The sequence below is a fragment of the Salvelinus fontinalis genome, chromosome 21 (genome assembly GCF_029448725.1).
Source record: "Salvelinus fontinalis isolate EN_2023a chromosome 21, ASM2944872v1, whole genome shotgun sequence".
NCBI classification, from domain to species: Eukaryota; Metazoa; Chordata; class Actinopteri; order Salmoniformes; family Salmonidae; genus Salvelinus; species Salvelinus fontinalis.
In genome coordinates, this window is record NC_074685.1 from 8,283,097 (window position 1) to 8,308,577 (window position 25,481).

General features: G+C 42.2%; 1 protein-coding gene across 4 annotated transcripts in view; it reads right to left on the reverse strand.

Moving 5' to 3' along the window:
* LOC129818118 (fibrinogen C domain-containing protein 1-like) overlaps window positions 1–25,481 on the reverse strand; it is a 315,002-nt gene that overhangs the window by 260,782 nt on the left and 28,739 nt on the right. The window contains exon 1 of one of the 4 annotated variants that reach the window (XM_055873712.1): window positions 24,023–25,021. The exons of 1 other annotated variant lie outside the window; for it this stretch is intronic. In XM_055873712.1, coding sequence (XP_055729687.1) covers window positions 24,023–24,094 — 72 coding nt within the window. In that variant the 5' untranslated portion in view covers window positions 24,095–25,021. Of the gene's footprint in view, window positions 1–23,263; window positions 23,499–24,022; window positions 25,022–25,481 lie in introns of those variants that run through there. 2 more of the 4 variants (XM_055873709.1, XM_055873710.1) reach the window with 2 other exon arrangements.

Here is a 25,481-nt window from a genome sequence, read left to right on the forward strand (position 1 = left end):
AATGTAAACAACATCTCCCTGTGTGCAGACTGCAGAGAAAGGCACGCAAACTGTGTATAGCCACACATCTGGAGACGCACATACACAATATGTTGGTGCACAAACACACATGGTTTTGGATTGGCAAAAATAACAGGAAAAGTCTTGAGTGCAGAAATATCTATGCCAAGCAGGAAGCTCATGACGGAAAAAAAAACGTTCCTTCACAAGGCGCGCGGGGGGAGGGTACTGAGTGTCTTTGATGATTAAAATAGTGTCTCTCACTCTCAGATATACTGTATCTTGTCTAGCAGGTCTAACTCCTGATGTATCTGTCAGTAGCAGCTTCAGGAGGTATAACCTTGCCCTTTTCATCTCATTCCATTCACCACTGTTCCTCTGAACACACACACCAATACAAGCTACTGTATAAGTCTGTGTGTTTCCTGTTTGCATGTCCCAGAGCTGTTTGAACTTTCCTCGATGACAGTGATGACACTGCTGGTTTAGACAGACTGAGAACTACCAGCCTCAACACAGTATATCACTGTCACACTGTCTCTGGACCAGTGTCTGTTTCATACGATACTACTGGGATCTGCCCGTATCCATCCATCATCTCTATCTCTACAGTACTGGGATCTGCCTGTATCCATCCATCCTATCTATCTCTACACTACTGGGATCTGCCTGTATCCATCCATCCTCTCTATCTCTACACTACTGGGATCTGCCTGTATCCATCCATCCTCTCTATCTCTACACTACTGGGATATGCCTGTATCCATCCATCCTCTCTATCTCTACACTACTGGGATCTGCCTGTATCCATCCATCCTCTCTATCTCTACACTACTGGGATCTGCCTGTATCCATCCATCCTCTCTATCTCTACACTACTGGGATCTGCCTGTATCCATCCATCCTCTCTATCTCTACACTACTGGGATCTGCCTGTGTGTATCCATCCATCCTCTCTATCTCTACACTACTGGGATCTGCCAGTATCCATCCATCCATCCTCTCTATATCTACACTACTGGGATCTGCCTGTATCCATCCATCCTCTCTATCTCTACACTACTGGGATCTGCCAGTATCCATCCATCCATCCTCTCTATATCTACACTACTGGGATCTGCCTGTATCCATCCATCCTCTCTATCTCTACACTACTGGGATCTGTCTGTATCCATCCACCCTCTCTATCTCTACACACCTGGGATCTGCCAGTATCCATCCATCCATCCATCCTCTCTATCTCTACACTACTGGGATCTGCCAGTATCCATCCATCCATCCTCTCTATCTCTACACTACTGGGATCTGTCTGTATCCATCCATCCTCTCTATCTCTACACTACTGGGATCTGCCAGTATCCATCCATCCATCCTCTCTATCTCTACACTACTGGGATCTGTCTGTATCCATCCATCCTCTCTATCTCTACACTACTGGGACATGCCTGTATCCATCCTCTCTATTTCTACACTACTGGGATCTGCCTGTATCCATCCATCCTCTCTATCTCTAAACTACTGGGATCTGCCAGTATCCATCCACCCATCCTCTCTATATCTACACTACTGGGACATGCCTGTATCCATCCTCTCTATTTCTACACTACTGGGATCTGCCTGTATGTATCCATCCATCCTCTCTATCTCTACACTACTGGGATCTGCCTGTATCCATCCATCCTCTCTATCTCTACACTACTGGGATCTGCCTGTATCCATCCTCTCTATCTCCACAGTACTTCGATCTGCCTGTATCCATCATCCTCTCTATCTCTACAGTACTGCGATCTTCCTGTATCCATCCATCCATCCTCTCTATCTCTACACTACTGGGATATGCCTGTATCCATCCATCCTATCTATCTCTACAGTACTGGGATCTGCCTGTATCCATCCATCCTATCTATATCTACAATACTGGGATCTGCCTGTATCCATCCATCCATCCAACATATCTATCTCTACACTACTAGGATCTGCCTGTATCCATCCATCCTCTCTATCTCTACACTACTGGGATCTTCCTGTATCCATCCATCCATCCTCTCTATCTCTACACTACTGGGATCTTCCTGTATCCATCCATCCATCCTATCTATATCTACACTACTGGGATCTGCCTGTATCCATCCTCTCTATCTCTACACTACTGGGATCTGCCTGTATCCATCCATCCATCCATCCATCCAACCTATCTATCTCTACACTACTGGGATCTGCCTGTATCCATCCATCCTCTCTATCTCTACAGTACTGGGATCTGCCTGTATCCATCCATCCTCTATATCTACACTACTGGGATCTGCCTGTATCCATTAATCCATCCTCTCTATTTCTACAGTACTGGGATCTGCCTGTATCCATCCATCCTCTCTATCTCTACACTACTGGGATCTGCCTGTATCCATCCATCCTCTCTATCTCTACACTACTGGGATCTGCCTGTATCCATCCTCTCTATCTCTACACTACTGGGATCTGCCTGTATCCATCCATCCTCTCTATCTCTACACTACTGGGATCTGCCTGTATCCATCCATCCATCCTCTCTATCTCTACACTACTGGGATCTGCCTGTATCCATCCATCCATCCTCTCTATCTCTACACTACTGGGATCTGCCTGTATCCATCCATCCTCTCTATCTCTACACTACTGGGATCTGTCTGTTTCCATCCATCCTCTCTATCTCTACACTACTGGGATCTGCCTGTATCCATCCATCCTCTCAATCTCTACACTACTGGGATCTGTCTGTATCCATCCATCCTCTCTATCTCTACACTACTGGGATCTTCCTGTATCCATCCATCCATCCATCCTCTCTATCTCTACACTACTGGGATCTGCCTGTATCCATCCATCCATCCTCTCTATCTCTACACTACTGGGATCTGCCTGTATCCATCCATCCTCTCAATCTCTACACTACTGGGATCTGTCTGTATCCATCCATCCTCTCTATCTCTACACTACTGGGATCTTCCTGTATCCATCCATCCATCCTCTCTATCTCTACACTACTGGGATCTGCCTGTATCCATCCATCCATCCATCCTCTCTATATCTACACTACTGGGATATGCCTGTATCCATCCATCCTCTCTATCTCTACACTACTGGGATCTGCCTGTATCCATCCATCCTCTCTATCTCTACACTACTGGGATCTGCCTGTATCCATCCATCTATCCAACCTATCTATCTCTACACTACTGGGATCTGCCTGTATCCATCCATCCTCTCTATCTCTACACTACTGGGATCTGCCTGTATCCATCCATCCTCTCTATCTCTACACTACTGGGATCTGCCTGTATCCATCCATCCTCTCTATCTCTACACTACTGGGATCTGCCTGTATCCATCCATCCTCTCTATCTCTACACTACTGGGATCTGCCTGTATCCATCCTCTCTATCTCTACACTACTGGGATCTGCCTGTATCCATCCACCCATCCTCTCTATCTCTACACTACTGGGATCTGCCTGTATCCATCCATCCATCCATCCTCTCTATCTCTACACTACTGGGATCTGCCTGTATCCATCCATCCTCTCTATCTCTACACTACTGGGATCTGCCTGTATCCATCCATCCTCTCTATCTCTACACTACTGGGATCTGCCTGTATCCATCCTCTCTGTCTCTACACTACTGGGATCTGCCTGTATCCATCCATCCTCTCTATCTCTACACTACTGGGATCTGCCTGTATCCATCCTCTCTATCTCTACACTACTGGGATCTGCCTGTATCCATCCTCTCTATCTCTACACGACTGGGATCTGCCTGTATCCATCCATCCATCCTCTCTATCGCTACAGTACTGGGATCTGCCTGTATCCATCCATCCTCTCTATATCTACACTACTGGGATCTGCCTGTATCCATCCATCCATCCTCTCTATCTCTACACTACTGGGATCTGCCTGTATCCATCCATCCATCCTCTCTATATCTACACTACTGGGATCTGCCAATATCCATCCATCCTCTCTATCTCTACAGTACTGGGATCTGCCTGTATCCATCCATCCTCTATATCTACACTACTGGGATCTGCCTGTATCCATTGATCCATCCTCTCTATTTCTAGAGTACTGGGATCTGCCTGTATCCATCCATCCTCTCTATCTCTACACTACTGGGATCTGCCTGTATCCATCCATCCTCTCTATCTCTACACTACTGGGATCTGCCTGTATCCATCCTCTCTATCTCTACACTACTGGGATCTGCCTGTATCCATCCATCCTCTCTATCTCTACACTACTGGGATCTGCCTGTATCCATCCATCCATCCTCTCTATCTCTACACTACTGGGATCTGCCTGTATCCATCCATCCATCCTCTCTATCTCTACACTACTGGGATCTGTCTGTTTCCATCCATCCTCTCTATCTCTACACTACTGGGATCTGCCTGTATCCATCCATCCTCTCAATCTCTACACTACTGGGATCTGTCTGTATCCATCCATCCTCTCTATCTCTACACTACTGGGATATTCCTGTATCCATCCATCCATCCTCTCTATCTCTACACTACTGGGATCTGCCTGTATCCATCCATCCATCCATCCTCTCTATATCTACACTACTGGGATATGCCTGTATCCATCCATCCTCTCTATCTCTACACTACTGGGATCTGCCTGTATCCATCCATCCTCTCTATCTCTACACTACTGGGATCTGCCTGTATCCATTAATCCTCTCTATATCTACACTACTGGGATCTGCCTGTATCCATCAATCCATCCAACCTATCTATCTCTACACTACTGGGATCTGCCTGTATCCATCCATCCTCTCTATCTCTACACTACTGGGATCTGCCTGTATCCATCCATCCATCCAACCTATCTATCTCTACACTACTGGGATCTGCCTGTATCCATCCATCCTCTCTATCTCTACACTACTGGGATCTGCCTGTATCCATCCATCCTCTCTATCTCTACACTACTGGGATCTGCCTGTATCCATCCATCCTCTCTATCTCTACACTACTGGGATCTGCCTGTATCCATCCATCCTCTCTATCTCTACACTACTGGGATCTGCCTGTATCCATCCTCTCTATCTCTACACTACTGGGATCTGCCTGTATCCATCCACCCATCCTCTCTATCTCTACACTACTGGGATCTGCCTGTATCCATCCATCCATCCATCCTCTCTATCTCTACACTACTGGGATCTGCCTGTATCCATCCATCCTCTCAATCTCTACACTACTGGGATCTGCCTGTATCCATCCATCCTCTCTATCTCTACACTACTGGGATCTGCCTGTATCCATCCTCTCTGTCTCTACACTACTGGGATCTGCCTGTATCCATCCATCCTCTCTATCTCTACACTACTGGGATCTGCCTGTATCCATCCTCTCTATCTCTACACTACTGGGATCTGCCTGTATCCATCCTCTCTATCTCTACACGACTGGGATCTGCCTGTATCCATCCATCCATCCTCTCTATCGCTACAGTACTGGGATCTGCCTGTATCCATCCATCCTCTCTATATCTACACTACTGGGATCTGCCTGTATCCATCCATCCATCCTCTCTATATCTACACTACTGGGATCTGCCAATATCCATCCATCCTCTCTATCTCTACACTACTGGGATCTGCCTGTATCCATCCATCCTCTATATCTACACTACTGGGATCTGCCTGTATCCATTAATCCATCCTCTCTATTTCTACAGTACTGGGATCTGCCTGTATCCATCCATCCTCTCTATCTCTACACTACTGGGATCTGCCTGTATCCATCCATCCTCTCTATCTCTACACTACTGGGATCTGCCTGTATCCATCCTCTCTATCTCTACACTACTGGGATCTGCCTGTATCCATCCATCCTCTCTATCTCTACACTACTGGGATCTGCCTGTATCCATCCATCCATCCTCTCTATCTCTACACTACTGGGATCTGCCTGTATCCATCCATCCATCCTCTCTATCTCTACACTACTGGGATCTGCCTGTATCCATCCATCCTCTCTATCTCTACACTACTGGGATCTGTCTGTTTCCATCCATCCTCTCTATCTCTACACTACTGGGATCTGCCTGTATCCATCCATCCATCCTCTCTATCTCTACACTACTGGGATCTGCCTGTATCCATCCATCCTCTCAATCTCTACACTACTGGGATCTGTCTGTATCCATCCATCCTCTCTATCTCTACACTACTGGGATATTCCTGTATCCATCCATCCATCCTCTCTATCTCTACACTACTGGGATCTGCCTGTATCCATCCATCCATCCATCCTCTCTATATCTACACTACTGGGATATGCCTGTATCCATCCATCCTCTCTATCTCTACACTACTGGGATCTGCCTGTATCCATCCATCCTCTCTATCTCTACACTACTGGGATCTGCCTGTATCCATTAATCCTCTCTATATCTACACTACTGGGATCTGCCTGTATCCATCAATCCATCCAACCTATCTATCTCTACACTACTGGGATCTGCCTGTATCCATCCATCCTCTCTATCTCTACACTACTGGGATCTGCCTGTATCCATCAATCCATCCAACCTATCTATCTCTACACTACTGGGATCTGCCTGTATCCATCCATCCTCTCTATCTCTACACTACTGGGATCTGCCTGTATCCATCCATCCATCCAACCTATCTATCTCTACACTACTGGGATCTGCCTGTATCCATCCATCCTCTCTATCTCTACACTACTGGGATCTGCCTGTATCCATCCATCCTCTCTATCTCTACACTACTGGGATCTGCCTGTATCCATCCATCCTCTCTATCTCTACACTACTGGGATCTGCCTGTATCCATCCATCCTCTCTATCTCTACACTACTGGGATCTGCCTGTATCCATCCATCCTCTCTATCTCTACACTACTGGGATCTGCCTGTATCCATCCTCTCTATCTCTACACTACTGGGATCTGCCTGTATCCATCCACCCATCCTCTCTATCTCTACACTACTGGGATCTGCCTGTATCCATCCATCCATCCATCCTCTCTATCTCTACACTACTGGGATCTGCCTGTATCCATCCATCCTCTCTATCTCTACACTACTGCGATCTGCCTGTATGCATCCATCCTCTCTATCTCTACACTACTGGGATCTGCCTGTATCCATCCTCTCTGTCTCTACACTACTGGGATCTGCCTGTATCCATCCATCCTCTCTATCTCTACACTACTGGGATCTGCCTGTATCCATCCTCTCTATCTCTACACTACTGGGATCTGCCTGTATCCATCCTCTCTATCTCTACACGACTGGGATCTGCCTGTATCCATCCATCCATCCTCTCTATCGCTACAGTACTGGGATCTGCCTGTATCCATCCATCCTCTATATCTACACTACTGGGATCTGCCTGTATCCATCCATCCTCTATATCTACACTACTGGGATCTGCCTGTATCCATCCATCCATCCTCTCTATATCTACACTACTGGGATCTGCCAATATCCATCCATCCTCTCTATCTCTACACTACTGGGATCTGCCTGCATCCATCCATCCTATCTATCTCTACACTACTGGGATCTGCCTGTATCCATCCATCCTATCTATCTCTACACTACTGGGATCTGCCTGTATCCATCCATCCTCTCTATATCTACACTACTGGGATCTGCCTGTATCCATCCTCTCTATCGCTACACTACTGGGATCTGCCTGTATCCATCCATCCTCTCTATCTCTACACTACTGGGATCTACCTGTATCCATCCATCCTATCTATCTCTACACTACTGGGATCTGCCTGTATCCATCCTCTCTATCTCTACACTACTGGGATCTGCTTGTATCCATCCTCTCTATCTCTACACGACTGGGATCTGCCTGTATCCATCCATCCATCCTCTCTATCGCTACAGTACTGGGATCTGCCTGTATCCATCCATCCTCTCTATATCTACACTACTGGGATCTGCCTGTATCCATCCATCCTCTCTATCTCTACACTACTGGGATCTGCCTGTATCCATCCATCCATCCTCTCTATATCTACACGACTGGGATCTGCCAATATCCATCCATCCTCTCTATCTCTACACTACTGGGATCTGCCTGTATCCATCCATCCTCTCTATCTCTACACTACTGGGATCTGCCTGTATCCATCCATCCATCCATCCATCCTCTCTATCTCTACACTACTGGGATCTGCCTGTATCCATCCATCCATCCTCTCTATCTCTACACTACTGGGATCTGCCTGTATCCATCCATCCTATCTATCTCTACACTACTGGGATCTGCCTGTATCCATCCATCCTCTCTATATCTACACTACTGGGATCTGCCTGTATCCATCCATCCTCTCTATATCTACACTACTGGGATCTGCCTGTATCCATCCATCCTCTCTATATCTACACTACTGGGATCTGCCTGTATCCATCCATCCATCCATCCTCTCTATATCTACACTACTGGGATATGCCTGTATCCATCCATCCTCTCTATCTCTACACTACTGGGATCTGCCTGTATCCATCCATCCTCTCTATCTCTACACTACTGGGATCTGTCTGTATCCATCCTCTCTATCTCTACACTACTGGGATCTGCCTGTATCCATCCATCCTCTCTATCTCTACACTACTGGGATCTGTCTGTATCCATCCTCTCTATCTCTACACTACTGGGATATGCATGTATCCATCCATCCTCTCTATCTCTACACTACTGGGATCTGCCTGTATCCATCCATCCTATCTATCTCTACACTACTGGGATCTGCCTGTATCCATCCATCCTCTCTATCTCTACACTACTGGGATATGCATGTATCCATCCATCCTCTCTATCTCTACACTACTGGGATCTGCCTGTATCCATCCATCCTCTCTATCTCTACACTACTGGGATATGCCTGTATGTATCCATCCATCCTATCTATCTCTACACTACTGGGATCTGCCTGTATCCATCCATCCTCTCTATATCTAAACTACTGGGATCTGCCTGTATCCATCCATCCTCTCTATATCTACACTACTGGGATCTGCCTGTATCCATCCATCCTCTCTATATCTACACTACTGGGATCTGCCTGTATCCATCCATCCTCTCTATATCTACACTACTGGGATCTGCCTGTATCCATCCATCCTCTCTATCTCTACACTACTAGGATCTCCCTGTATCCATCCTCTCTATCTATATTTGAGTCATTTAGCAGACGCTCTCAGAGCAACTTACAGGATCAATTAGGGTTAAGTGCCTTGCTCAAGGGCACATCCACAGATTTTTCACCTAACTGGATCGGGGAATCGAACAAGTTACTGGCCCAACGCTCTTAACCGCTAGCCTACTACCCATCTCTCTCTCTCATTCTCTCTCACTTTCTTTGTCTTTCTCTTCCTCTCTCAAGGCTTCGGCTCAACCTTGCCATGTAAGTACAGAAAGACAGAATGAGAGAATGCAATGGGAGAAAAGCAAGAGAGTGGGACGTAATAAAGACATACAGAAGAACAAGGCCAAAGAAAATAAGTGAATTCTGTTGTCATCTGCAGCTCATACACACATCACAGTAGCATGCACATATTTACATCCAGAGAGACAAGAAATAACTAAGCACACTCCCTCGGGAGAAAACAGGGCCAAATGACTCTACCATCGCCCCACAGCTGCTCAGTCCCACAAGTTACAATTTCACAATAACAATAAACCTACTGTACTTAGCTTATCAAAATATCACTGTCAGTACCAATAGAGATCAAATTGTTAATGATCTAAAAATACCTCAAACATATGAAAATATTTAAAGAATTGACAGTTTCATTCTAAAATATCCCAGCTATGATGAAATGCTTTAGAATCCATAATGGTATGCATCCATAATAGTTGAGGTGAATTGGAGGCGTTCATTTAAGTCTGAAGGTTTGCTTTGCCTCAATAAACTTAATAAACCCCTCCCTCTAGACCATGGTTTGATTGAACACACACACGTTCACACAGAGCAGGAGACACACATTAACAAACCACTCAAATATACTGACACACCTTCTAACACTCTGACACAGTTGCTCACACATTCACACTGCTGCAGAAGCATAAACCTACAAGCTCTCACGGTCATGTTTCTCAAACGTCAAATTTCAAAGTTGTTCCAAACGTCAAATTTGTAGGTGTTTGAAGGTTGTGTGTAGGGGCGTATGTGGGTGTGATGGTGTACCTCAACAGGTTCATTAGCTGGATAGGTTACCCAAAAACAAACCCAGCTGAGCTGGGCCAGCCCCCCATCCAGCACGCACAGATAGGTACACTTCCCCTACACCAGCCTAAATACATCTGCTGGTGTAATGGATGAACTTCACCAAAAACAACAAGTTTTTGCATGTTTCACTCGCCAGGAATTTTCTGTCCAGATGGAGAGACATTAATGAATGCTAAAAATATACAGTATATGCTTCCCACAGTTGTCAAGTTGGCTGGCTGTCCTTTGGGTGATGGACCACTCTTGATACATACGGCAAACTGTTGAGCGTGAAAAGTCCAGCAGCGTTGCAGTTCTTGACACAAACCGGTGCGCCTGGCACCTACTACCATATCCCCTTCAAAGGCACTTACATATTTTGTCTTGCCCAGTCACCCTCTGAATGGCAATATATAAACAATCTGTGTCTCAAGGCTTAAAAATCCTTCTTTAACTTGTCTCCTCCCTTCATCTACACTGATTGAAGTGGATTTAACATCAATTAGGGATCAAAGCTTTCACCTGAATTCACCTGGTCAGTCTATGTCATGGAAAGAGCAAGTGTTCTTAATGTTTGTTCCAGTACCAGTCAAACGTTTGGACACACCTACTCATTTCAGGGATTTTCTTTATTTTTACTATGTTCTATATTGTAGAATAATAATGATGACATCAAACTATGAAATAACACATATGGAATCATGTAGTAACCAAAAAGTGTTAAATCAAAATATAGTTTATATTTGAGATTATTCAAAGTAGCCACCCTTTGCCTTGATGACAGCTTTGCATGGTCTTGGCATTCTCACATCATGATGTAGTCACCTGGAATGCATTTCAATTAACAGGTGTGCCTTGTTAAAATTTAATTTGTGGAATTTCTTTCCTTCTAAATGCGTTTGAACCAATCATTTCAAGGGTTGGTATACAGAAGAAAGCTCTATTTGGTAAAATACCAAGTCCGTGTTATGGCAAGAACAGCTCAAACAAGCAAAGAGAAACGACAGTCCATCATTAGTTTAAGACATGAAGGTCAGTCAATCCAGAAAATTTCAAGAACTTTGAAAGTTTCATCAAGTGGAGTCGCAAAAATTATGAAGTGCTATGATGAAACTGTCTCTCTTGAGGACCACCACAGGAAAGGAAGACCCAGGGTTACCTCTGCTGCAGAGAATAAGTTCATTAGAGTTACCAGCCTCAGAAATTGCAGCCCAAATAAATTCTTCACAGAGTACAGTATATATATATATATATATATATATATATATATATATATATATATATATACTGTATAGATAGAGAGACACCGAGAGAGAGAAATAAAGAGAGGAATGGATGATAGAGGAGGGAGAGAGAGAGAGGAGGGAGAACAGGTGGAAAGAGGAAGGAGAGGAAGGGTGACTGAATCATAGAAGTTTGAGACCTCTAGTGTTAGTTTTTTGTGGCACAGCTAGTCTGTGTGGGAGTATGTGTTTGTGTGTTTGTGTGTGTTCCGGGGGGGGGGGGGGGGGGGGTAAAGGTTAACCACAGTGGTATTCTCCTCATGTACACACTCCTCTCTTCTCTACAGAATGTTCTGTGCTTTCAGAAAACATTATTGATTACCATGGTTCCCATAGAGAGATGGCAAATCCTTACCGGGCCTCAATGAGATCTCATCCCCTGTGTGTGTGTGTGTGTGTGTGTGTGTGTGCGTGTGTGTGCGTGCGTGTGTGTGTGTGTGTCTGAGAGAGAGAGAGAGAGAGAGAGAGAGAGAGAGAGGAGAGAGAGAGAGAGAGAGAGAGAGGAGAGAGAGAGAGAGAGGAGAGAGAGAGAGAGAGAGGAGAGAGAGAGAGAGAGAGAGAGAGAGAGAGAGAGAGAGAGAGAGAGAGAGAGAGAGAGAGAGAGAATAAAAATAAGCTCAACTGGACACCTTAATGAGGCAGTGAATGAACTGAGAGAGAAAGCACGCAGGGCATTCTACGCAATTAAAAAGCAAATTCAAATTGAAATACCTATTAAAATTTGGCTAAAACTAATTGAATATGTCATTGAACCAATTGCACTTTATGGCAGCGAGGTGTGGGGTCCACTTGCAAAACAAGATTTCATCAAATGGGACAAACATCCCATTGAAACCCTGCATGCAGAGTTCTGTAAGATTCTCCTACATGTCCAGAGGAAAACTACAAACAATGCATGCAGGGCAGAATTAGGCAAATATCCACTAATAATAAAAACTCAAAAAAGAGCAATTAAGTTTTGGAAACATCTAAAATACAGTGACCCCCTCTCATATCACTACCAAGCCCTGCAATACCAAGAGCTGAGCAAAGAAAAGAGTCCCCTCATCCAGCTGGTCCTGGGGCTGAGTTCACAAACCTGTTCTACTAACACACTGAAGCCTCAGGACCAAAACATCCAACCAATCAGAATAAACCAAATTACAACACAGTCAAAACAAAACTACATTGCTTATTGGGAAACACAAGCACAAGCACAGAGCAAAATGCAGTGCTATCTGGCCCTAAATCGACAGTACACCGTGGCTAACTATTTGACTATGGTTACTGATCAAAACCTTAGAAAAACCTTGACAAAGTACAGGCTCAGTGAGCACAGCCTTGCCATTGAGAAGGGTAGACACAGGAAAACCTGGCTCCCTGTAGAGGAAAGGCTGTGCAACCACTGCACAACAGCAGAACCTGAGACGGAGCTCCATTTCCTGACAAAATGTCAAAAATATAAAACAATTAGAGAGCGTCATTTCCCCAAATTTGAAACTCTTATTCAAGGTTTTAAAGACCTCTCTGATGAGGATAGGCTACCCGTCCTGCTGGGGGAGGACGCAGAGAGCTGTGGGTTGGCAGCGCACTACATTGCTGCCTGCCATAAGTTGAGGGACAGTGTCTGACAGACCAATCAACCTGCACATGTACTCTACTGTATGTTTATTGTTATTGTTGAATGTATGGTTATTTTGACACTTAGTTATTGTTGTTACTGTTGTCCCGTTGACCATTTTGATTCTCATTTTTATATTGTAAATAAGCTTTGGCAATATGTACATTGTTACGTCATGCCAATAAAGCAAATTGAATTGAAAAAAAATTGAGAGAGAGAGAGAGAGAGAGAGAGAGAGAGAGAGAGAGAGAGAGAGAGAGAGGAGAGAGAGAGAGAGAGAGAGAGAGAGGGAGAGAGAGAGAGAGAGAGAGAGAGAGAGGAGAGAGAGAGAGAGAGAGAGAGAGAGTGAGGAGAGAGAGAGAGAGAGAGAGAGAGTGAGAGAGAGAGAGAGAGAGAGAGAGAGAGAGAGAGAGAGAGAGAGAGAGAGAGAGAGAGAGAGAGAGAGAGAGACATTGGTCCACCACTGCTTCTAGTTTGGGGTGTGGTGTATGCGTGACTAAATGTGGGTGTACAGTGTGTTTTGTGCTTATAGAGTGTGTATTAGTGTTAAGGGGATTATACTATTATACTATACTATTACACTGTACTAGTTGTATTATACTAGTTATACTTTACTAGTTATATTATACTACGCATATTATACTAGTTATACTAAACTAGTTATATTATATTAGTTATACTATACTAGTATATATTACACTAGTTATACTATTCTATTTATGTTATACTAGTTTCATTATACTAGGTATACTGTACTAGTTTTATTATTCTAGTTATATTATGCTCGTTTTATTACACAAGTTATACTATACTAGTTATACTATTCTAATCATATTATACTAGTTATAATATACTAGTGATACTATACTAGTTATAATATACTAGTTGCATTATAATAGTTGTATTATGCTAGTTATACTAGTTATAATATGCGATCTATATTATGCTAGTTATACTATACTAGTTGTATTATACTAGTTATACTATACTAGTTATAGTATATGAGTTATTCTATACTCGTTATATTATACTAGTTATGCTATTCTAGTTGTTTTATACTAGTTATACTATACGGATGATACTATACTAGTTGCACTATACTAGTTGTATTATACTAGGTATACTATACTAGTGATACTATACTAGTTATACTATACTCTACTATACGAGCTATACTATACTACTTGTATTATACTAGTTATACTATTCGAGTTATATTATACTAGTTATACTATACTAGCTGTATTATACTAGTTATATTATGCTAGTAATTATATACTGGTTATCATATGCTAGTTATACTATACTAGTTATATTATACTAGTTATACTGTACTAGTTTTATTATACTAGTTATATTATGCTAGTTTTATTACACAAGTTATACTATACTAGTTATACTATACAAGTTTTTGTAACTGCTTTCTTCCTGGGATTCCTTATACAATACTAGTTATACTATACTAGTTATAATATACTAGTTATACAATACTAGTTGTATTACACCAGTTATATTATGCTAGTTATACTATGCTAGTTATATTATACGAGCTATATTATACGAGCTATACTATACCAGTTATATTATACTAGTTATACTATTCTAGTTATATTATACTATACTGGTTATACTATACTAGTGACACTATACTAGTTGCAATATACTCGTTGTATTATACTAGTTATATTATGCTTGTTATACTATATTAGTTATATTATACTAGTTATACAATACTAGTTATACTATACTAGTTATATTATACTAGTTATACTATACTGGTGATACTATACTAGTTATACTATACTAGTTGTATTACACCAGTTATATTATGCTAGTTATACTATACTAGTTATATTATACGAGCTATACTACACTAGTTATATTATATTAGTTATACCTTTCTAGTTATATTATACTAGTTATACTATTCTAGTGATACTTTGTATTATACTAGTTATATTATACTGGCTGTATTATACTAGTTATATTATGCCAGTAATACTATACTGGTTAGCATATGCTAGTTATATTATGCTAGTTATACTATACTAGGTATATTATGCTAGTTATACTATACTAGGTATATTATGCTAGTTATACTATACTAGTTATACTATACTAGTTATATTATACTAGTTATACTATACTAGTTATATTATACTAGTTATACTATTCTAGTTATATTCTACTTGTTATATTATATTAGCTATACTATTATAATATTTATTATATTCTAGTTATAGTATACTAGTTATACGATACTAGTTATATTATACTCGTTATATTGTGCTAGTTATACTATACTAGTTATATTATACTTGTTATATTAGGCTATGTAGGTGTATGTCCAGTATGTGTTAAATTCATTTTCTAGTGTAGTAGCCTAAATGTTTTATCCTTAAATAATTCAAATATTCTTTCCTATGTCTTTAATATACCAAAGTACTCCGTAATGGGTCCATGTCTGATGAAAGGTATAGATTTGGCCTGATCTTTGACCTGAGGATAGGATTGCTGCATCTAAATAGAGTGTGACTATATTGACAGAAAAGGTGTTCTTTATCACCATGATGTTCTCTTTTAATAGACACTGTAACTGTTGCTGAAACCAACACCCGCATGGCCAGAAGATCCCCATTCTAACACCCAGTGATACTATAATGTGTGTCCAGCCCTGTGGGTCTGCTCTGTGACCAACCCATTACACAACCACACGATGCGCTTCACATAGAACAGGCATGAGTGTGTGGGTTTCAAGACTCATGTGTGGGTTTTTAGGTGCATACACAAGAGTGTGTGTTTTTGTGTTTGTTTGAGAGAGCGAGAGAGAGAGAGAGATTCTATGAGGAAGACTGCGTTCATGACTGCGTCCGTACACGTGGACCTGCTCATTTGGAATCAATGGCCAATTGCACCTAATTCAAGTGTGCGTGCGAAATGGGCTCGGACGGGAGTGAGACTGGGACCAATGGACAGCTAGCTCAGTTTCATTTTAGATTTGGCTTCAGACCAATCAAATCACTGTCTTAACAAAATGTAATTTTCTGAAAAATGTGTCTGTTTCTGGTCTGCTTGTGTTGATGTCCTGCAGCAGCTTGCTAAATCGTCCCTTTCCTAAGCCATGGATGGAGATGGGGATTTGGACATGTAGTTATGACGTTAATCTCTGATCTAACCATAAATTAATACATTATATATATAAAAGTATGTGAACAGCCCTTCAAATTAGTGGAATCGGCTACTTCAGCCTCACCCGATGCTGACAGGTGAATAGAATTGAGCACACAACCATGCAATCTTCATAGACAAACATTGGCAGTAGAATGGCCTTACTGAAGATCTCAGTGACATTCAACCTGGATAACACCTTTCCAACAAGTCAGTTCGTCAAATTTCTGCCCTGCTAGAGCTGCCCAGGTCAACTGTAAGTGCTGTTATTGTGAAGGGGAAATGTCTAGGAGCAACAACGGCTTAGCCGCGAAGTGGTAGCCACATAAGCTCACAGAACGGGACCGTGCTGAAGTGGGCAGCGCAGCACGTAAATATCATCTGTCCTATGTTGCAACTCTCACTACCGTGTTCCAAACTGCCTCTGGTAGCAAAGTCAAGAACTGTTCGTCGGGAGCTTCATAAAATGGGTTTCCATGGCCGAGCAGCCGCACACAAGCCTAAGATCAGCATTTGCAATGCCAAGCATTAGCTGGAGTGGTGTAAAGCTTGCCTCCATTGGACTCTGGAGCAATGGAAATGCGTTTTCCGGAGAACTGAATCACTCTTCACCATCTGGCAGCAGACGGACGATTCTGGGTTTGGCGGATGCCAGGTGTCGTGTCTTTGGCATCATTAAAACTGAAGACTTATTTATCAAATAACTCTCTGTAATTATTATTACGGGATTAAACTGATTAATCATGTAACTGTAATTAACTAGGAAGTCGGGGCACCAAGGAAAATATTCAGATTTTAAAGTTACAATTTTCCTGATATAACATTCAGATATTTTGATATCTGATCACTTGGTCTTCTGATTAATTAATTATTATTTACCTCACGTTAGTCTCATTCCAAACGTCGTAAATTGTTGGTTATCTGAACGAACGCAGTCTTCACTATAAGTCATCCATACATCAATTGTCTTAAAATTATTTATTTACTTACTAAGTAATTCACAGAAATGCATCACACAAACAAACAAAATAGATGTTTACAAAGAAATGATAGGGGGATGTGCCCTTGTGGCCAAAACCAGTATGGCGGCTTGCTAGGCAGAGTGATAATTATAACAATTGAAATGCTAATGAAAAAAAAAGCTGATGAACGCTCACTCATTCGGGAACAATTACAATCAATATATATATTTACGCTGTCACACCCTGGCCTTGGTATTCTTTGTTTTCTTTATGTTTTTTAGTTAGGTCAGGGTGTGACATACGCTCAGTGTGTCGTCGGGATCTCTGCTGAAAAGTTTGTTTCTATTGGAGAGTCTGTCCACCCTCTCTCTCTCTGTTGTGGTTAGAATGGATAGTTCAGAGTGACATTCATTCATGTCGTTATAGATAGATGTTTCGGCGGTTGTCGGTCTTCGCATTCAATGATCCCGAATTCCTAGCTGTAGACTAGTAATTAATATCAAAGACTTGTTCTTATTCTGTCGGTATCGATAGTCTAAGAGTTTAACCACGTGGGATGGTTAAAAGTCCAGCAGTCTGGTCTCAAACCTTGACCCTCTTGTTATCAAGGTAAGCTGGTCTGCAACTTTTAGCCATCTCGTAATTGAGGTAAGCTCAGTCTGGTGATAGAAAACCCGGGTGGGGGTTTTATTCGGAAGAGCAGAAAAGGGCCTGTCCCAGGACGCCAGACCATAACTGTGTTCATGGGCGGTCCTCTGATTTAGTTAAACTCCAAAGGGAATTGGAGTTTCCTTCATTAACCTGTCTAGGATGAGGGTGCCGCTAGCGGCACTCCCCCCCCCCACTGAAAAGGCAGAGCCGCGAAATTCAAAAAAAATGTTTTTTTTAAATATTTAACTTTCACACATTAAAGTCCAATACAGCTAATGAAAGACACAGATCTTGTGAATCCAGCCAACATGTCCGATTTTTAAAATGTTTTACAGGGAAGACACAATATGTAAAGATGTACATCTATTACCTAAAAACACATTAGCATAATCCACCATCTTTTATTTGTCCACCAACACCAGTAGCTATCACCAATTCGGCAAAACTAAGATATTTATAGCCCCTAACCAAGAAAAAAACTCATCAGATGACAGTCTGATAACATATTTATGGTATGGGATAGGTTTTGTTAGAAAAAAGTGCATATTTCAGGTAGATGGCATAGGTTACAATTGCACCCACCGTCACAAATGGACTAGAAAAACTACATTGAGCAACGTGTTTACCTACTTACTAATCATCAAACATTTCGTAAAAATACACAGCATACACTAATCGAAAGACACAGATCCTGTGAATACAGACAATATTTCAGATTTTCTAAGTGTCTTACAGCGAAAACACAATAAATCGTTATATTAGCATAGCACATAGCACATAGCAGCCCAGCATTGATTCTAGCCAAAGTGAGCGATAAAAGTCAACATCGCCAAAATATATTAATTTTTTCACTAACCTTCTCAGAATTCTTCAGATGACACTCCTGTAACATCATATTACACAATCCATATAGAGTTTGATCGAAAATGTTTATATTTAGCCACCAAAATCATGGTTAGACAATGTGAAATGTAGCCAAGCTGGTGAGAAAATGTCCGTGCGCCACTTAGACAGTGATCTACTCTTATACATAAATACTCATAAACGTGACTAAAAAATATAGGGTGGACAGGGATTGATAGACAATTTAATTCTTAATACAATCGCGGAATTACATTTTTTAATTTATCCTTACTTTTCAATACAATTTGCGCCAAGTGAAGCTACGTCAAAAAACATGGCGTCCTAAGCCACTAACATTTTTCGACAGAAACACGATTTATCATAATAAAAATGTCCTACTTTGAGCTGTTCTTCCATCAGTATCTTGGGCAAAGGATCCTTTCTTGGGAGTAATCGTCTTTTGGTGGAAAGCTGTCCTCTTGCCATGTGGAAATGCCAACTGCGTTCGGGATGAACTGGAAGCGTGCCCAGCAATTCACAGCGTTTCAGAAATAAATGTCCCAAAATCGCACTAAACGGATATAAATTGCTATAAAACGCTTTAAATTAACTACCTTATGATGTTTTTAACTCCCATAACGAGTAGAAACATGACCCGAGTAATATTACTCCCTCCACTAATGCTTGGAACAGGTGCGGGTCGGTGTCCTCTAGGCGCATGACGCAGCTCCAAAAGAGTGACTAGCCTCAGGGTTTTTTAATTTGTAGTGCCTGTGAACGCGCAATCGACCCCATTCAAATCGTCATCACGTAAAGGCATCCAGGGGAAGACGTAAGCAGTGTCCGTATACTCATAGCAATAACAGTGCCCTTTTAACTGACTCCAGATCAGGGGCCAAAATTTCTGAAATCTGACTCCATGTCAGGGAAATTGCTGTAGAATGAGCTCTGTTCCACTTAGAGACAAAATTTCAACTCCTATAGAAACTATAGACTGTTTTCTATCCAATAATAATAATAATATGCATATTGTACGATCAAGGATTTTGTGGGAAGCCGTTTCAAAAATTACACGATTAGCATAAATAGTCACAACAGCGCCCCCATCCTCAACAGGTTAACTTCTCTGCACTCCGGATCCCTTTTACGGGATCATTTTCCTAAACAACCGCTGAATTGCAGGGCGCAAAATATTACTAAAAATATTTATAATCATGCAATCCCAAGTGAAATATACCAAAACACAGCTTAGCCTTTTGTTAATACACCTATCGTGTCAGATTTTGAAAATATGCTTTGCAGCGAAAGCAGTCCAAGCTTTTGTGAGTGTATCAATCAATGCTACAACAGCTAGCCCCAAATTAGCATGGTCACGAAAGTCAGAAAAGCAATCAAATTAATCGCCTACCTTTGATAATCTTCGGATGTTTGCACTCACGAGACTCCCAGTTACACAATAAATGTTATTTTTGTTCGATAAATATGACTTTCATAACAAAAAACGCCATTTGGATTGCGCGTTATGTTCAGAAAACTACAGCCTAGTTCCAGTCCTGAAAGGCAAAAGACAATTCCCAAACGTATCAGATTCAAAAATATTACTAAAAATATTTATAATCAAACAATCATAATTGAAATATATAAAAACACAGCTTAGCTTGTTGTTAATCCACCTATCTTGTCAGATTTAGAAAATATGTTTTACAGCGAAAGAAATCCAAGCTTTTGTGAGTGTAGCAATCAATGCTAGAACAGTTAGCCTTATATTAGCTTGGTTAGCTTGGTCACGAAAGTCGGAAAAGCAATAAATATAATCGCTTACCTTAGATAATCTTCGGATGTTTGCACTCACGAGACTCCCAGTTACACAACAAATGTTCTTTTTGTTCGATAAATATTACTTTTATCACAAAAAAACGCCATTTGGGTTGCGCGTTATGTTCAGAAAACCAAAGCCTCATTCCGTTTGACGACAATTCCAAAAAGTATCCGTAATGGTCGTAGAAACATGTCAAATGTTTTTTATAATCAATCCTCAGGTTGTTTTTAACAAACATAATCGATAATATTTCAACCGGACCGTAACCTATTCAATAAGAGAGAAAAAAAAAATGGAGAGCTACCCCTCTCGTGCGCAGGATTTAATCAGAGGACACCTGACTAGTTTTGAAAAATCTTGCTCATTTTTCAAAATAAAAGCCTGAACTATGTCTAAAGCCTGGTCACAGCCTGAGGAAGCCATTGGAAAAGGAATCTGGTTGATACCCCTTTAAATGGAAGAAAGACGGGCCAGGAAACACAGATCTTTTCAAAAGAAATAACTTCTGGGTTAGATTTTCTCAGGTTTTCGCCTGCAGAATCAGTTTTGTTATACTCACAGACAATATTTTGACAGTTTTGGAAACTTTGGAGTGTTTTCTATCCTAATCTGTAAATTATATGCATATTCTACGATCTGGACCTGAGAAATAGTCAGTTTACCTTGGGAACGTTATATATAAAAATAAAAAAAATCATAATATCTGACCCCTAGCGTCAAGTTAAACAGTCCAAATCACATTACACAATTTCACAAACAGTATCATCCTCACTCAATCATCTTATACAATAATTAGATGTAAGCCTCATATCTGAGGCTATTGTATAAACAACGTTATGGTAATGTGGCCATATTGTCTCCCATGAGTTTCACAAAATTGTACAAAACGGACCAGCTCGTAGCTGGATTCTTCACCAATCTTTTATACCTTCTCCAGAACATAAATGTCGTTCGGTTCTCCAGTTCTGTGAGGTGGAAGAAATTCCTTTGTTCTCTCTATGACACTCTCTCCCTATACGGTCTGGTCATGAGGCTTGATTTTCCCTAGGAACTTACAACCTCTCTGACCACAGCAGCCTGGTTATAGGAGACAGAGAGATGGTGCCGAGGTAGGGGGATGGTGCTCGCGGTGTCCAAAGAGGGCAACGTCATGACACAAGAGAATGCTCTAATGCATAGTGCCAACTGTAAAGTTTGGTGCAGGAGGAATAATAGTCTGGGGCTGTTTTTCATGGTTCGGGCCCCTTAGTTCCAGTGAAGGGAAATCTTAACGCTACAGCATACAATGACATTCTAGACGATTCTGTGCTTCCAGCTTTGTGGCAACAGTTTGGGGAAGGCCCTTTCCTGTTTCAGCGTGACAAAAAAGCGAGGCCCATACAGAAATGGTTTGTAGAAATCGGTGTGGAGGAACTTGACTGGCCTGCACAGAGCCCTGACTTCAACCACATCGAACACCTTTGGGATGAATTGGAACGCCGACTGCAAGCCAAGCCTAATCGCCCAACATCAGTGCACCAACCTCACTAATGCTCCTGTGGCTGAATGGAAGCAAGTCCCCGCAGTAATGCTCCAACATCTAGTGGAAAGTCTTCCCAGAAGAGTGGAGGCTGTTATAGCAGCAAAGGGGGGACCAACTCATTATTAATGCCCATAATTTTGGAATGAGATGTTCGACTAGCAGGTGTCTATATACTTTTGGTCATGTGTACGTTGTGAGTTCAATATGTAGCCAAGTAGTCCCACCTTAACTATGTAGCTAGCTTATTTAACTGGTCCATTGTTGCCCATGGGAGGAAGTTAAGCTAGCAAGCGTTTTAGCTATGAACACAAAAAATAAAAGTGTACTGTGTGACAGAGCCATATACCGTTTTCCAACATGAAAGAGAGGAGGATGGCATTGGAGTTCAACTAGTCTTCAAGTAGGGTGAGTCAAAAAAAAAATGTTACTCACGCATGCACACACACACATACACACACACACACACACACACACACACACACACACACACACACACACACACACATACACACACACACACACACACACACACACACACACAAGCACTATAAACACACACCCACAAAGAAAGCAGTACCATGGACAGCCATGTAATATTTAGCAACATTGATTGGACTAAATTGTTTTTGGTATTATTAAGTTTGTTTTCAGTGAATTAAGCTAAGCATTTATAGCCTTGTTGATTTGATGATGTTAACATTTTGAATTTGAAATGGTGCTCAAATAGCGGAGGTAGTGCTCCTGTTGTCTTTGTGCTGATTTGTGTTAACTCCGTGGTTATACATCAGTAGTTGATTAGTAAACTGTCAAAAACAATAACCTACTTGACCATGCTGCAGGTGATATAACTGTTTGTTACATGCAATATTTGCTTGGTGGACTTCAGACAGATGTTGCTCTCCTGTTTTGTGATGAAACAAACGTATGTTTAGTTTAATGTATTACGCCACTGTGTGACTGTTGTCATTTTGTTGTCACGGCCTTATTTGTATGGGGTGGCGTATGAATTAATGCGTTATAGCGCAAACAACGCAATTATCACAACATAGGTTGTAATATGGCTTTTTTACTGTCTTGGCTTTCTCAGTGATTTTACCCACGCACCGCTACTGTCTCCATCACGTCATCTACAGCCCCAGCGTCCCCCGTCACTATATTACCTTGCACTGACCTTGCGATCACACATGAACTATTCCCCAAAGTGATCTTGACCGCCCGCAACGCAGCGCACGTCCGCGTACATCTCCATTCATCTGAACTGCGTGGTCAGACTACTAGGCGTTTTCTCCGCCGGTCTTTCATAGAAATGAGCTAGCAAATGTTTCCCTCAACCCCCAAGGCACACTTAGGAAAGATCACGACAGCACGTTTGAACATAATTAATCAAATTAGCTTTAACTAGGTGGAAACATAATGGGGGGGGGGGGGGGGGGGCGATGCACAACCAGCCCAGCAGATGAATTCCACATCTACCGTATATAATTTGGAGATGGAAAAGCCAATATCACACTGTCCAAGGAGTCCAAAATCTTTTCCCCTTTTCTCGCCTCTTTCTCGATCAGTAAAGCAATTCCGACTGGAGATAATATCACCGTATCTTCCGAGGCTTGCGTTAGGGGGAAAAAATAACCTATTAGCCACCCACTTGATCGAGGGCTGGGTTACACACTGTGACAGGAACAAGAAGTGCCAGAGCGAGGGGAGAGACCGCTGGGGAGAGAGTGGAGAGACCGCTGGGGAGAGTGGGGAGCTACTCCCACAGAACAGAGCGCTGCCCCAAAAATACAACAGGGCTTCGCTTCCCGCGGGAGGAACATGACATACTGCGCCAAAGGTGCAACTGCCTGTCTGGCGCTCTATGCCAAACCTATAAAGCCTTACAACGCACAGTTGCCCTGGGAAAAGGGATACATGGAGGCTTGCCACGTACCTGGTTTTTATGCCGTGGTCCATCTTCGAGTTCCGAAGTGCTGTTCATGATTCCCCGTCGGTCATTTACCATTCTCCGGAGAACCTTTAGACCAAAGCCGCCTGTTGGTACCAGGCGGGGGAAAGGAGAACGCTCTATTAGTCTCTTTCCGGACGATCTACTCCATAGAACGAGGTGTTAGCTCTAAGTGTCCACGTACAGAGGGAGAGAGAAGCTAAACTACTTCTCGACCACACGGTCTGGCTACGGTTCTAGAAGGAGTAATGGGGAAGCTACAGCCACACACATAGTGAGCTCATACCCAACGCACAGAACTGAACTTCTTTGCCTCTCTGGGTTGTTTTCGGTTAATTTTGGCCGTTACCTTCGGCAGGCAACAACCTATAACAATCAGAGATCAAAGAAAGTCAAAGTAAGAAAATTAACAGAGAATCCAATGAAAATGTCACTTGGATAGCGGGAATATATTCCAAAGAAATGTGTCTACTAAAAAAAACTCATAAGCGCTCTCCTTACAGAACTGCTCTCACCAATCGTTCAGCAAGTGCCAAGAATGTGTTATCCTCAGTATTGAAGAAGTAAAAAAAACAAATAGTTAGTTACTTCCAGACTGTCCCGTTTTGAGTGAAAAGGAGAAAGCCAAGGTACAGTGCAATAGCCTATCGCCTGATACCTTGCTATGTGGTGCGGTTGATTTCTTCCCACAATTGAGTGATGACTGCAAGGCTCCGGTCAGCGGAGTTTAGTAGCTGATATGCATGAGGGTGGTTATTTCGCACAGATGCTTTTGACAAGAGCGGTTCAGGCAGATTAGCGGGCTCGGTTCGTGTGCGGCGTGGGGCGCTCCGTGCCTCCGAAGCTGTCAATCAGCGCGTTCCCCTCCGTGCGCGCAGCGCGTTCCACCATGCTCTCGTTCTGCTCAACTCTGTTCTGCTGTGCCCTCCGCGCGCATCTAGCTGGTGCTGTGCCTCTGTCTACGAATGCACAGCTCGTGCGATGCTGCCTACCCCTTACCCACCTTTCCCCCGGCCCTCGAGACTCGTTCACTCTGCAGAAACCACATGCAAAACGAAACCAGAGCAAAACGCACACGAGACTCTTATGGGTAAATACAACACTCAATAGAATGTACTGGATGAATGAATGTAGTCCATCTCTCTCTCACAAACTCTCTTCTCCCTTCTAATTGTGTTGCTACCAACAGGCTACAGATGAAACATCTGGGTTGAAGCAAAAGCATGTCGTTGCCTGATTAACGTAAGCTACTTATTTTTCATAGCATGTGGATGCACAAAATATATGTACCATATGCAGCATAACCTAGATTTGTTTGCTACCTAACTCTGATAACAGGTTATTACATGGATTAGATATGAAACATAGTAGGACACCGTTTGGCTATGTTTATAGCATGTACACAGCCTTCAGAAAGTATTCAGACCACTTGATTTGTTACACA